This window comes from Glycine max, chromosome 7 (genome assembly GCF_000004515.6).
Source record: "Glycine max cultivar Williams 82 chromosome 7, Glycine_max_v4.0, whole genome shotgun sequence".
Lineage (NCBI taxonomy): Eukaryota > Viridiplantae > Streptophyta > Magnoliopsida > Fabales > Fabaceae > Glycine > Glycine max.
Genome location: NC_038243.2, coordinates 16,976,506 through 16,991,436, shown reverse-complemented (window position 1 = coordinate 16,991,436; position 14,931 = coordinate 16,976,506). Strand labels below are relative to the sequence as shown.

At 30.7% G+C, this 14,931-nt stretch overlaps 1 protein-coding gene and 1 pseudogene across 1 annotated transcript; one reads left to right on the top strand and one right to left on the bottom strand.

The window, feature by feature from the left end:
- Positions 1-1,620: 1,620 nt before the first annotated feature.
- Positions 1,621-6,163, bottom strand: LOC100794674 (pescadillo homolog; annotated as a pseudogene).
- A 4,146-nt stretch (positions 6,164-10,309) lies between these two features.
- LOC100794147 (Werner Syndrome-like exonuclease) lies at positions 10,310-10,948 on the top strand. Its single transcript, XM_003530200.3, has one exon. The coding sequence runs from the start codon at positions 10,310-10,312 to the stop codon at positions 10,946-10,948; it is 639 nt and encodes a 212-aa protein (XP_003530248.1).
- Positions 10,949-14,931: the final 3,983 nt, after the last annotated feature.

The following is a 14,931-nucleotide window of genomic DNA, read 5'->3' as shown; positions in this document are numbered from 1 at the left end:
GTGGGGTGCTAATACCTTCACCGTGCGTAAAAATAACTCCCAAATCTTTCACACTTAAAGTTTGTAGACCACACATTTGGTTTTTTTGACGTTTTCCTCGAATAAACGTTGGTGGCGACTTTGCGCGCCTTCCTCCCTTGGAAGACGCACCCGTGAGCCCCGCGTCGCCCTTCCGCCGAAGGGTAGGTTGCGACAAGGCCCAACACCCAGCCTAACATGAACAATCTCGTGACCACCTTCCACCTCTACGTGGATTAGCACTGCCTCATCTTCTATATCCTCCATATGCCCTCATCTCCTTTCTCGCCAGAACCAATGTCACCTTCTTCGGGGTCTAAGATGACATGGACAAGCTTTTCAAAGACTACAATCTTCGTGTGGCCAATGTTTGCGACCTTCACTCCCTCATCGCGGAGGAGCTTGACGTGTCAAAACTGCATTAGGTCGGGCTCGACACGTTGGGCCTTTGCACAGTAGGATCTAAGGTTAGCAAGCACCACTATATCACCATGAGTCGTTGGGATGATTGCTCCCTCACTGGGGAGCAAGTTAAGTATGTTGTTGTTGATGCCTTTGTCTCATGTGGAATTGCTTTCACATGTCTAATTTCAATGTTTAGGATTAATCAACTACGTTTCCATGGATTTATGCTTTTTTTCTATTGTTGATGTGCATGTGGTTGTTGGTTACTATATTCATATTTTGTTTTTGCGTCTTACTTGTGATTGTGATGGATGACGTTGACTATTGGGTTTTAATGAATATTCATGATGTATGGAATAGAAATCGGTAATGTTCTTTTCGTTTTTGATTTTCTTTTTCTATCTTCAAGAAAGGAATGAAAAAGATTCTATAGTGATAATTGAACTGGTTACTTTCACTACTACAAAAAGTGCTTTCAAAGATGGTACTTTGTGACTTTTCATGATGGTTTTCAACTGTCTTTGAGTATGATGTCGTGAAAAGTCAAAACTTTTCATGCCGATTTCTAAATCCTTTTAGAATCTTGGTTTCTACATCGGTTTTCTTCAAAACCGTCTTAGAATGTGTTTTTTTAATTTAAAAATGTTAAACAATTAATGTTTCTAACATGATTCTTTCAGACAATCGTTTTAGAATGTAAATTTTCTAAGTTAATTTTCCTGACAACTGTCTTAGAAAGTAGCATTTTTATGACAATTTTCTAGTGCATGCACTGCACCATATTTGATAGTTTTCTAATGATTTTCCTTATAATTTTCCTATCATTCCTTAGCAATAGGGATATCATTTTGTAACAATAAATACTACCCAACTTTCTTTCCAATGCATTCATTCCTAATCTCATTTTGTGTATATAACAAAATAGGAATGATAATAAAGAAATAAATGTTTAATTAGTATCAAATTCATCAAACAAAATGAATAGATAAAAGCATATATAGACATGATTTCCCAAAAAAATATCATGATCCTTGTAGAAAAACTTATTTTTCTCAGTCAAATAAAATAGCACATTCCTCCCAAGACCATTACAACAAGTAAGAGTTTCCCCATGAACAAAAAAAAAAGGCATGAATAATGTAACTTCAATTACTAAAGAGTTCCCTAGAGAAAAATTGTAAATTAATGCAATCACCACTAAACATTAGTTATTAAAGAAGCATACCTTCCCACCAAATAATTCTCGGTTGGCAAAATAATTTGTGCATTCGGACAATCATATACCCACTATGGTTTAACATGTTCTCTTGTGAGAAACTGATGTCCTTGTGCTTCCTTGTCAAAAATCTAGCACATGAAAGCAATAGCTAAGAAAACCTAAACTGAAGATATAAAATAGAAGGACACCTAAATGGTATGCTTAGTCACAAACCTCATAAGAAATGCTCTAATCAAATTCCCTTAAAGGTGTCGTTCTCCCTCCCAGGAAACTATGCCACCAAAAGCAGGAATAACAAAAGGCATTGATTCCCTTGGTACTTGAATCATTAGACCGAAACAAATACAAATAATGTCAAATAATACACAACCACGAGGAAATTACCAAGATTTTTAACATGGAGTTAAAAAAAAAAGCAACACTTTTTTTTATAACAAAAGTGCAATAAGATGTATTGTGTGATGTGACATCAATGTAAACAATATAAATAAGTTGAAAATTTCTATAAATTATTCATGTCACAACAGTACACAAATTCACATTATAAATAACAAATTACAAATAATAGCAACTGCAACATTTACAAAACATTAAAATAATCAACTAATTATGTCAAAGTATTTGACTTATACCTCTATGGTTTTCCACAAAAATAAAACTAATTCTCTTTAAAAGAATTTTTCTTCTTCGTATAAACAGGTTTAGGAGAGAGGAAAAGCTTTAACAAGCATTTACAATGGGTACCAACATATAAGTAAATAACTTTACACTAAAAGTCTACCATTAAGAATCAAACCAAAGACCTTGTGAACAATATTCAATCTTAAAGATTGAGGTAGTTTGAGCCAACAATTTAATTGCCTATTTAAGATAATATTTACATATCAACCAAAACCATCTAGCAAAAATTCAACAACCTTTCATATTCTAAGAGAAATATACATATTCAGACAATATCCCTAGACTTTATTATAGTAAAAAAATGAGAAAAATGAATATACACAATTCGATTTTATTTGAGTGGTCAAGATTAAAAGTTAAATGAACTTGAATTTTCTAAATGATCATGTGATTACAAACTTTGAAGTTTGACCATCTATGTATAATTGTATAGTGCAAATTTAAAGTTCTTGCATTCTTAAAATGAGAATCATTGTCACTATAGTAAGTCCCATATATATACATGTTATTAGCTCTAATTTTAATTCTTTAAAACATGCTCCTACTTATTATCATCACTAATCCCTATCTCTTACTTTTCTTAAAAAACAATGAAATATGACTTAGGAAATACTATGAGCACAAATTCCCAACTATTGACTGACAATACTTTCAAAATAGTGATGATATAACCATCATAAGGTCTTGCCTCCCTGCTTACGAAGAATTTCATATTTTTAAAGAGCTTTTTACATTCCTTTGTATCCTAGTCCTCTTCATCTTCACCAGTAACTTCATCAACAAGGTGAATTAGTGCACCAGGTTCATTAGAAGGAAGTTGAGCAAGTCTTAGTTCAGAGATATTTCATTTCCAGTCTCTACCTCTTTTTGCTTGGTCTCCACTTGTTCAGATTTAGCTTGAGGAACTTTAGAAATCAGTACAGAGGGTTTGATATTGGTACTAGCATACCTTGACAAAGCATATAAATCTGCATGAGTTAAAAAGAAATTTAATCACGAGATACATAAAATATTTGTAGAGAAACAAATCTTTAAAGTTCCATTTGAGTTCGGAAAAATAGTACTCAAAGCTTCCAATCAAGGATCAAGTAAGGAGGGATACTTCAAATTTATAGAATGGTAGAGGCAAAAATTGACAAAACTAACAAGAAGTTCTATCGTTATAGAAGATTAAGAAATTAATAAAAAGTCAGCAATCAAAATAATGTTGTTGAATATGAAGGATTAGGAGATGTGCGTCTAATAAGACAACCGAGGGGGTAGGTAGCTAAATTACTTACATGATTAAAGTATACAGATCTATAATCCTATTAATTGGGATGACAATAATGTGGGCATATCATCGAATGGAAACATTAAATACAACATGAATATGAAACTAACCTCATACAATTGCAGAAAGTTTAGCATGGTAGTGATGTCAACATCATCATATACAACCTGTTGTGATGAATAAGGAGTTAGCCATGTTATTCTTTGGCCCTCAACCACAGCTTGCACAAACAACAAAAATCAATATATCTATTGATAGCATATATAGTTAAGATTACTGAACATTTAAAAATGTCAAATCGGTACCTAGTAGTATATGTCTTTCACAGATTCAAAAGTTTTTCTTAACTTGTGAGTGCGAGATACAAATGATTGTCATTCATGTGCTAATCTAGATGAATATATAGAAGATGAAAATCATATCAGCGTGAAAATTTTCATATTTTTTTATAAAAAATGCAAGATAATACCAATGAGATTTTACCAAAACATGTTTAACTCCTTATTTTCAAAGGAAATATAAATCCACAAAGTTGATTTTCTCATTACATATTAATCCAAAGTTATTCAAATTCCACGAATATACCTTGGACATTTATGGACACACTCCACATCAACTTTTTACTCTCCGATGTAGGTAATGCTGCAAAAAGATGAACCATTGTAAGGCAGTCATCCAATCTCTAAGTGCATCCACAAATCTCGGGTACCCGTAAATTCAAAGAATAATCAATTAAATTGGAAATTCATCACCGGTTACTATACATAAACTATAATGAAAAAATTAAAAAAAAAACCTTTGTCGAATAATCCTATCGATCTTGGGTTTGGGTGTTTTCTCACACAACCTATTTGCACGTTCAAGGTTTTTCTTTGCCTTGACTTTCTTAATTTTTCTCTCATGCACTCTTATTGCTCTACATATTTCAACCAAAGGATCATGACGAAGGAAGGAAACATTCTTGACACGGTAATAAGTCTGATGAGTTCCCTTGAACTTTTTCTTGGGCTCCCGGGGAATTACACCTTTCAAAATACGTAGTTTCCTAAAATTTCTAAAAGGAAATATAAGAATCAGTCTTTACCAAAATGTTTTAGAGTCACTAAAGATATGCAAATTCCTTCCAAAATTATATCAGACATGTATAATTCAACCAATCGAATTTCAACCCAAAGGAACCCACTTTTTTCCTTATATCCTTATTTTTAACCTGACATTTATGTAGAAAACAAACAAATAAACAATTAATTAAAAGCTAAACCAATAGCAAAATTGGGAAAAGTTTGGGTGGTGGCATGTGTGCATAATGCAGGTTTTGATGATGCTGAGAAGAATTCAATTGATAATGATTGTCATCATAAAAAAGGGAGAGATTGTGAATGTATTAATACATAAATTTGATGATGTCAATGAATAATCAAACAAGGTTGCTTTCAAGATCACTTCAACAAACATTCAAAGGTTAAGCATTGCTTCAAGAATAAGACAAATTTGCTTCAACAAACAAACATTGCTTCAAGATTCATTCAAGATCAGCTTTTGTCTCGAAACACATTGTTTTCAACATGTCAAGGCTCTGGTAATCAATTACCAGGCAGTGTAATCGATTACCAAAAGACAAGTTTGCAAATCAGCTTCTTAAAAGGGTTTGAAATTTGAATTTTGAATGTGTAATCGATTTCCATTGATGTGTAATCGATTACCAGCAACGGAACTCTTGAAATTCAATTTGAAAGTCATGACCCTTCAAAATATAAATGTGTAATCAATTACCAGAAACCTGTAATCGATTACCAGTGAAAAATTTCAGAAAAAGCTTTTTGAAAAGACACATCTCTGCAAACCATTTTGAAAAGGCACGAAGGGCCTATATATGTGTGTGTCTGACTTCAAAAAGTATGAGAGAGATATTCCAAGAGAACTTCATTATCGAATGATCTCTCAATAACTCTTAGTCAAACACTTGCAAATCTATTAAGAGTTCATCCAAGAACATAAAATTGTATTATCCACTCTAAATGAGAGAAATCGTTCTGTTCATCTCAGAAAGTAAATTGTAATCAAGAGACTGATTGTCTCTTGAATTATGAGTTTCCTGAACACAAGGAAAAGGGATTGCTTAGGTGTTCAGAAGTTGTAAAAAGGTTTTTTTTTACAAATTTAGTGAAAATCTCAAGTGAGTTGCTTGAAGACTGGACATAGGCACGGGAAGTGGCCGAATCAGTATAAATCAAGTTTGCATTTCTCTCTTCCCTTATCTCATTTATGTTATTACAATCAATTTTGTCTTGCATGTTTAACGAACATCATTAAATTGATTGTTGCTTCTTTTTCTGCATTCTGAGCCTATCATTTAGAAGGGGGGTTAAAAGTTTGTTAGTGGAAAATTTTGAAACTCACCCTCCTCTTAAGTTACTAAGGCCACTTGTTTAACAACATGTGCATATAGAAAGGGCATACCTAATTAATAAGAGTGCAAGACCTAGAAACAAGCTCAATGTCGTTTCCATCCAAAATCAACTCATCCTTTACCTTTCAGATCGAACAACGGAAATACCCTTAAGCATGTCAACTTTCCTCACCTAATGATAATACATATAGTAACTAAGCCTAATAACACAAATTTTTCCTAGTAGCAAATGACAGAGAAATTAAATAAATAAATTGAAAATGAAAAATTATCTTATTCTCGCTAAGGAAGTTTCAGATTTCAATAGACTTGTTGTTGTAGCCAATGCTAGCATTGATTGGAAAGTGAGCATACATAAACCTCATCTTATAACGGTAGCCCTTGGTGACGTCGATGACAAATTCTCAACATGGCTTAGGGTGGTGTGAATGGCAGCAAATGTTTTTTAAGAACAAAACCAGGCATCGATCTTTAGCTTCCTTTTACCATTTTTGTTAGTAATGAGCTAAAAATCGAGATTGAGATGTTTCAAGTTTCGCAGAAATTTTCCACGAAGTCCCTCATAAACCTAAGACCTTGGAGTGTTGAGATTTAAATAGAAGCTAATGTAAAAGTAGCATTGGAATCAGTTAAGGGAAAAAGTGGAAACAAAGATGATGAGTGATGATAGATACCTTGTTTGTGACTGACACCTTTGTCGATGGTGTGCACTGAGAGCACTTGGTCTTCTCGGTGTTCTTTGAGTTTTCAAGAGGAGCTTCATCGAACAATGGAGGTTGAAAGCAATAGAGGGCACGAGAAGCGAAATTGCATAGTAAAGGACACGAGACTAGAAATATAATTTTGTAGTAAGCTTAAAGAGGATTTTCATAAAATCGTTGTTGTCAGCTTAAAATCAAATACGTTTTTTTAAAAAAATTATCGTGATAACCTACAAATCAGAGACGATTTTATGAAAACCGTTGTTAACACCATCTAGCAAATATGATTTTTATAAAATCGTCTTAAAAGTTGGACTTAATTTAAAAAATGTAACTGTTTATTTTTTCTACATCGATTTTTCTAAAACCGACTTAAATTCAATGGCATTAAAACATGTTTTTTTAATAGTGTTTGGTGTGATGGTATAGTTGCTCTGCTCATACTATTGTTTGGACCACATTTGATGAACAATGAAAGTAAGGATTTTGGACCACATTTGATGAACAATGAAAGTAAGGATTTTGGACCACATTTGATGAACAATGAAAGTAAGGATTAGACTACAGAATAAATCCTAAAAGAATAATTAATTTTGGTTATAAAAAATGTGAATATGGTTATAATTAGCTTCTCACAATGAAGAACTTTGTTTTTGTTGCAGCCATGGTAGAAGCCACTGAAAACCGAGTCACTAAGTAATCACAGAACACCCAATTCAAAATCCAAATATGGGGCAAAGCGTTGGTCTCTTGAAATGGATGCTTCATTTCCTCTTTTTCATTTTTTTAACACTTCCCGTTTTGTTCGTATTAATTTTTTGAAAAAAAAATAAAAATATGTTAAAACCTTTTAATTAAATAGATTTTTTAAGAATATTATAACTAATTTATCATAAATTATAATACAAAAAATGAGTTATAGTATCTTATAATTCTTCTCAAAATACCGTGAATTTTGGTGAATGTATAGAGTATATATTTCTAAAATTATTAGGTTTAATGTCATTTTTTATTCTCAATTTTTTTTATTTTTTTACCCAACAAATTAATTTGGTCCATTTTTATCTCAAATTTTTTTAAAAAAAAACTTGCAGATTTTACATTTTGTCATTGAATTGGGTGTGGATGTTGACATTAACATGTGTAAAAGTTGAAGGTAAAATTTGATAATAAAAAAAGATTAAGGATAAAATTTACTAAAAATTACAAAAACCGATTGAAATCTTCAAAGAAAAGTAAAACATTTGGAGTAAAAAAATATAATTATGTAAACATATCACATCAATTTTTTAATAATAAAAGTTAAATTTATAAAATATTAAAATTAAAATACATTAAATTAATTTGTTGAAATTAAAATCCTATAAAAAATAAGAAGTTAAAGATAAAAAGTTAAACTAAGTCAAATTATTATTAATTTTTGTACCAAATAAAAATATTAGTATTAGTTTACACTTTTCATAACCAAGAACGTACGGTAGGTTTCACTTTTCCCCAATTCCAAAATAAACTATTACAAATCTTTTTTTTTTTACCAATCGTTTTGTAATTTAAAAATGATTAAATATTATGTTGATCTCTTAATTTTAACAATTTTCTTTTTTAATCTTTAAAATATAAAATATCTCATTTTAAATTTTGTAGTTGCAATTTTTTAAACTCTGTTGATTCTCACTATCTAAAATCACCTAACCTTATTATATTAAGATCCTTTAAAACTTCTATATAACTGAATTTGATGGTGAAAAATCACAAAAAAATTAGACATACAATTTCAATTCTGTAGTGGTTTTAAAAGATCTAATCGTGAAAACGTTAAACGATTTCAAACGTCAAGTCTCAAAAAGATTAAAATATTAAATTTATAGAGACCAATTTTTTTTTTTTCATTTTAATAGTTCAAAATTTACAATAATTTGTATATTTAATCAAGGATGTGACAAACTAAAACGTGAGGTGAACAAGTACACATATTTTATGGTGGATGAAAGGCTTACAAGTTACAATGGAGAATGGCAGTGAGATTGATTACTTGGTATTGGGTGTGGCAAATTGGGTTCATGTCTTCAAGGTGATTAAAACATAAGGGAATGTCATTGAAATTTTGGTAGAAAAGATGATGAACAAAAGCATCGTTATGCTCTCCACTCTAGCATGTTGTGATGAAATCTTTGTGCATTTTTTCATGCTACCATTGTGTGTTGTATTCTCTCTCTCTCTCCTTCATTTGAGGATATGTATGAGACAAAAATACTGCTACACTGAATTGGTTATATTGTTGGTGGAGTGCAGAAATGTATCATGCACGTACGGAGGGCTATGCATGTCGTACCTAATGATATAGATACATACATCTGTTCCTCTTTTCCTATGTTTGTTTTTGAATTTCTTTTTTGTTTTTTGTGACCTTTTATAAAATAAACTTTAGTAATAATTTTTATTTTTTCATATCCCCTTATTTTTTGTTATGTTTTTTTAAAAGGATTAAATAGATTAAAGTACAAAGAATGCCAAAACCAGAATTGGGTGTTGGCATGGTAATTTTTGTTTACATAGAGGAAAAAAAACCGAGGATTTCATATATTACTTTTAGTGTCGAAAAATTAATTTGATTTTTTTTCTACTTTTCGCTTAATTATAAAATGGTCAGATTCTAAAGGACCAAACTTTGTGGGAGATAAAAAATGATGGAAGAAAAGAAATAAAAAAAGTAAATAAAGATGCAGTACTAGAAGAGCATGATAATCCAAAATGGATAAACTTTTACAATATCAAGATAAAATTTAATCAAAATTTAAAATGAAGATTAACAATAATATACTATTGTTGAAACAATATTAATCATCACATAAATCTACATTTTTATGTACTGAATGATGCGCACTTGTATGAAACGAGATGTATGAAGTAAAAAAAAAAGTATATGAAACGATATCAACTAAACTAGAAACCAGTAGGTTTATAAAGAAAAATAATTAATTAAAGACTTTTTTTTGGTGAAGAATTAAAGACTCAATTAGCTGAAAATTTTTAAAGTTTAATAAATCAAATTTTAATAGTTTTAAAAAAAATACTAAATACATTAAAAATAAATTTACACGACAAATATATTTATCATAAATTTTAATTATCAAATATAAGAGAAAATTAAGTTAAAAAATCCACAATCTTATAAACAACACACTAAATAAAAATCAAAAGATTGATCGAATCATTAAATTAATTTGAATTAAAAAAAATAAAGCCAAAAGCCAAATCCATCAAATCAATTCCATCCTATGATCCTACCAGCAACACCGTAAACTTACATGTAAGAGATACACATACACTATTACAATACTCGTCCAAAAAAAAAAAAAAAACTACAATGTACTCTCACTCCCAAAACTCACACAAAAAGTTCATTATTTATTTATCCCTAAAAAATTGAAAAGAATTAGCAAACTAAAATCCAAAATCGTACGATCCTCACTCACCCACACTGATCAAAAACCAAAATTTCCACAGGCTCGGTAGAAATACGGTTTCTCCATGCATCACGCATAACACACACACCAAGACCAAAACCCTCTCTCTCTCTCTCTGTCTCTCTCTCAACCACAATGATTACGACGGCAATACTGATAGAAGAAAACGGCACCGGCACCAACAACTACAAACGCTACGAAGTCACCATGGGTAACTACACCATCCAAACCCTCGTCACCGCTTCCCCCTCCCAAGTCGGCTCCTGGCTCTCCTCCAACATCCGCAACAACGCGGATGACCTCATGATTGTGGGCCTGGACGTGGAATGGAAGCCCAACACCCGGCCCAACATGCAGCCGCCCAACCCCGTCGCCACCCTCCAGCTCTGCATCGGCCACAACTGCCTCATCTTCCAGATCCTCTACGCGCCCCTTATCCCACGCGCCCTCTCCTCCTTCCTCAACAACCCCGACGTCATCTTCGTCGGGGTCGGCATCCAAGAAGACGCCGACAAGCTTCTGAGAGACTACAATCTCCGCGTCACCAATGTCGGAGAGCTTCGCTCCCTCGCCGCGGAGGAGCTTCAGGTGTTTCAGCTGCAATGGGCCGGGCTCGCCGCGTTGGGCCACTACGTCCTGGGCTTTGAGATTGACAAGCCCGAAAACGTCACCATGAGCCGCTGGGACAATCGCTACCTCACTGACGAGCAGGTTGCGTATGCTGCTATTGATGCCTTTGTCTCCGGTGAGATTGGACGCGCTTTGATTGATTAGTAAAAATAATAACTAATGACTTTTTTCACTCAGTTGCATGCGCTTGTTTTCGTGTCATTTGATAATTTTGTCATTTCTTTAGCATCCGAATGCTTAATCTGATGTTTCAGTACTGTTTAGGGCGACTATATACAGTTGATGACTAGTATTCTGTAATTAGCTACGTTTCCACGGATTTATGCCTTTTTAGTATTGTTTTTGGGTCTTATTTGTTGTGATTGTGATGGATAATGCTGGGTTTTATTGAATATTAATGAAGTGGATAGAAATTGGTAATGTTTTCGTTTTCAATTTTTTTGGTCTTTAAGAAAGGAATAATGAAAAAGATTCTAGTTCGTTATGGTGATGGATAATTGAACTTGTTTTTTCTTCTTCTACAAATGGTTTGTTGAACTTTTTGCTTTGGTGGCATAGCTGCTAGCTTATTAGATTATCGTCTGGACCACATTTGATGAATAATGAAAAGAATTTGGCTTCTTTACTGGTTTTTTCCTGAGTTCTCCTTTAAAATTATATAATTTTCATGATTTTTAAAATTAAATATCACCATTAAATATTAATACAATTATTATACATTGTTATTTTAATACAATAATACAAAAACAATATGAAAAAAGATAACAGAAAAATAATAAAAAATCAGGTCCTAATGAAAATTGGTTGATTGACATTGACTTGTATGAAGACTGTGTAAATGTTCATGCACAAATGTTATTGTATTAAAAATGTAAGGAGTCAAATGGCTGAATGTAGGTCCGCTAATGAACTATGAAGGGGCATTCGGAGTTATAATCAGTAATGATTATATTAGAGAATAAGTCCTAAATGAGTAACTAATTTTGATTATGAAAAGTGTGAATATAGTGTTGCAATTTGGTAGTTACGTACAATTAAGAGCTTTGTTTTTTTCTTTTTGTTCACCAAAACTTTCAAGGAAACTTTGTGAACTTGCTCATCTGATATGGTAGAACCCACTCAACACAGAGTCACTAAGCAATCACAGAGCACCCGATTCAAAATCTACTTATAAAGGTAAGGGTTAATTTCTTGAATGGAGGCTTTTTTTCCATCTTTTTTTTTTCCAACACTTCCCGTTTTGTTCGTTTTAATTTTTAGAAAAAAAATAATTCAAAAGATCGACGTTAAAATCGTGGCATGATATTTAGTTAATCACATAGTCTTTTTAAAATAATTATAAATTATAATACAAAATTAGTTATAGTGTGCCTTATAATTCTTTTTCTAAAAATACCCTGAATTTTGATAAAAGGGTAAAGTATTTAATTTTAAAATTATTGTTAGTTTACATGATCAAGTTAAGATGAAGAAAGAAAAATCAAGATAACTACCGAAGATTTCACCTGTCCCAATTCCAAAATACTACATTTCTTTTGTTTCTAATTTCAGACCAATCTTTTTGTAATTTAAAAAATGAAACATCTTTTGTGTCTATTGTTATAACAACTTCCATTTTTAATCCTTATAATTAAAACATTTCATCTTGATCCTATTTATACCCATTTTTTTAACCCTTGGTTGTTGTTGTCAATCACCTAACAATATCTTCAATGTTTTATGCTTATTTTTAGATATTGTTGCTTAATTTTTTTTACCATTAATTGAAAGTGATATATGTGTCATATTCGATTGCTTAAAATTAATTTAAAGAATTATTTGAGTAAAAAAAATATTTTGTTTCTGTTTATGGATCATTTAGGGGACATAATCAAGAGTTGCTTAAAATCATACCCGAACAAAAAATATGAGTTGTTAAATTATAATGTGATATTATAGGAATCCATTAATATAAAATAAATAATTCAAAATGAATTGTTTAAATTACACTAATTAGAAATGCTCTAATGCATTTATATCCGAATCCTTTACAACCGCTACAAAACTGAAACTGGTTGTGAAAAAGCACTAAAATACTACTAATTAGTTTCAATTTTGTAATGCTAAAATAGTTATGCGATTTTAAACGGTAATTATGACCAAAAAAATTATAAAATTTACAATTTACAATTATAGAAACCAACACAGAGTATTTTAAACTATAAGAATTCAAAAACATGATTGCACTCAAGGAGTTCTAGCTCAATTGAAATTAGAAAAAAAAAATTGTTTCAATTAGATTGGCCAAGAAGATAATTAAAATGATAGGAAAGGTTTACGCAGGATAGAAAATTAACGCTGGGTTCGTTTTAGATGGTTATTTTTTTTATAAAAAAAATCCGCTAAAATTAATTTAGTGAAATTTGAACCTTTTACTTGATCCTCTAAGAAAAAAAAAGGCCTTAATGGTGAAGCTGCTGAGAATGATAATCGCTTGGACCGCATTTCTTCAATATTGAAATTACGTAGATTGGCATTGACTTATATTAATTAAAAATCTAAAAGAAAATTATGGACACATCCCAATACTATTTAAGACCCAGGTTTAAATGTATGAGTATAAATAATTAGTTAAATTATGAGTATTAAGAAAATGTTTAATGTTTAATGTATACTTGTAGATGATTACTCTTAGTAACTATTAGTTATATTATGAATTATGAAATATGCTAATAGTCAATAGATCTAGTATCGAGGTTCCGTAATACATATAAACATGATCTGAATATATGCATTCTATTAAAAAAAATCATTTAAAAAATACATGAGCTCAAAGGCCATTGTATTTTTTATGCGCCCAATGTAAATGTTTTTTATCCTAAAGTTTTTTTTTTTTTAATTTTATCTTCTTATTGCGTATTTATTATAGACACGCAATAAGAAAATTTGAATTTTTTATATAGCATTTATATTTTACATTATAAATTACTTGCACTGTATTTATTAGTTTAAGTATAGTGGTTTTGTGGCTATTAACTATTATTTTATGTTTTGTTGGACAAAAGCAATTACTTGAATTTTGAAAAATTGATAAAAAAAAAAAAACTTGAATGTTAAAAAATTAACTTGAAATTTGATTTAAAGATTAATGTCAACTAGCTCTAAAGTCTTAAACATGATATGTGGGACTTTCCATTTAAAAGGTGTAGCCACGTGATTTTCATAAATTGATTTCTTTTATTCTTTTGTTTTGAATAAAATAGATGTTTTTATTTTTTATTTTTTTGGTATGCTAAGAAAACGTTTTTATTTTACTTTTTTTTTTTATATAAAAAAAAATTAACGCAACAAGTTATAACATTCCTTATATATTATAAGGGTTTACACATAGTTAGATTATCATAGATTTTATGCAAGATATAACCACTAGTGTTGAAAGACCTAGTGGTTGTCGTATATGTATGAGGATTTGACTTTGATGTTTATTATTATATGCAAGGAGAATTAATTTTTAAGAAGCTAAAAAATTGCTTTCCCCTTTTAAGAAAAGTTATTGTAATAATTTATCCTGCCAAGTAACTAAAAAAAATTAACATTATTTAGAAATTCAAGTAAATTAGTATATAAATTCATTATTTGATATAAAAAATTACTTAATCTGTTGACGATGTGAAATAATGCACATTAGCATTACCTGAGCCCCCAATTGGCTCACTTAAAACAAAAATAGACCAAAATTGTACAATTACAACACCTGAAATATTAAAAGTGTAATTAAGCTTTTTCTTTTCTCAAACTTGTCATTCTTCAACTAGTATTTTCAAACTAATAGCATCAATATCTCCTTAACGTACTTCTAATTTTTTGTTACAAATTCTGTTTAGACAAACGTAATGCATTCCTTTTAAATACACTCTTTAATTAAGTGATATTCTTTGTATAGTTTTAATTTACTCTTAAATTTTCAGTATAGGTCCGTAAACAGCTTTTTTTAATTGGATGCTGATTTTTTTTTTTTTTGAAAGAAGTGTCTCGAACATCTATTTCTATTTTAAGAGTTATGGACTCTATTAAAGACAAAGACCTAATTACAAAATAAATAATCCAATTAAAATTAAAAATAATTCAAGGACTTAACTATATAGTTG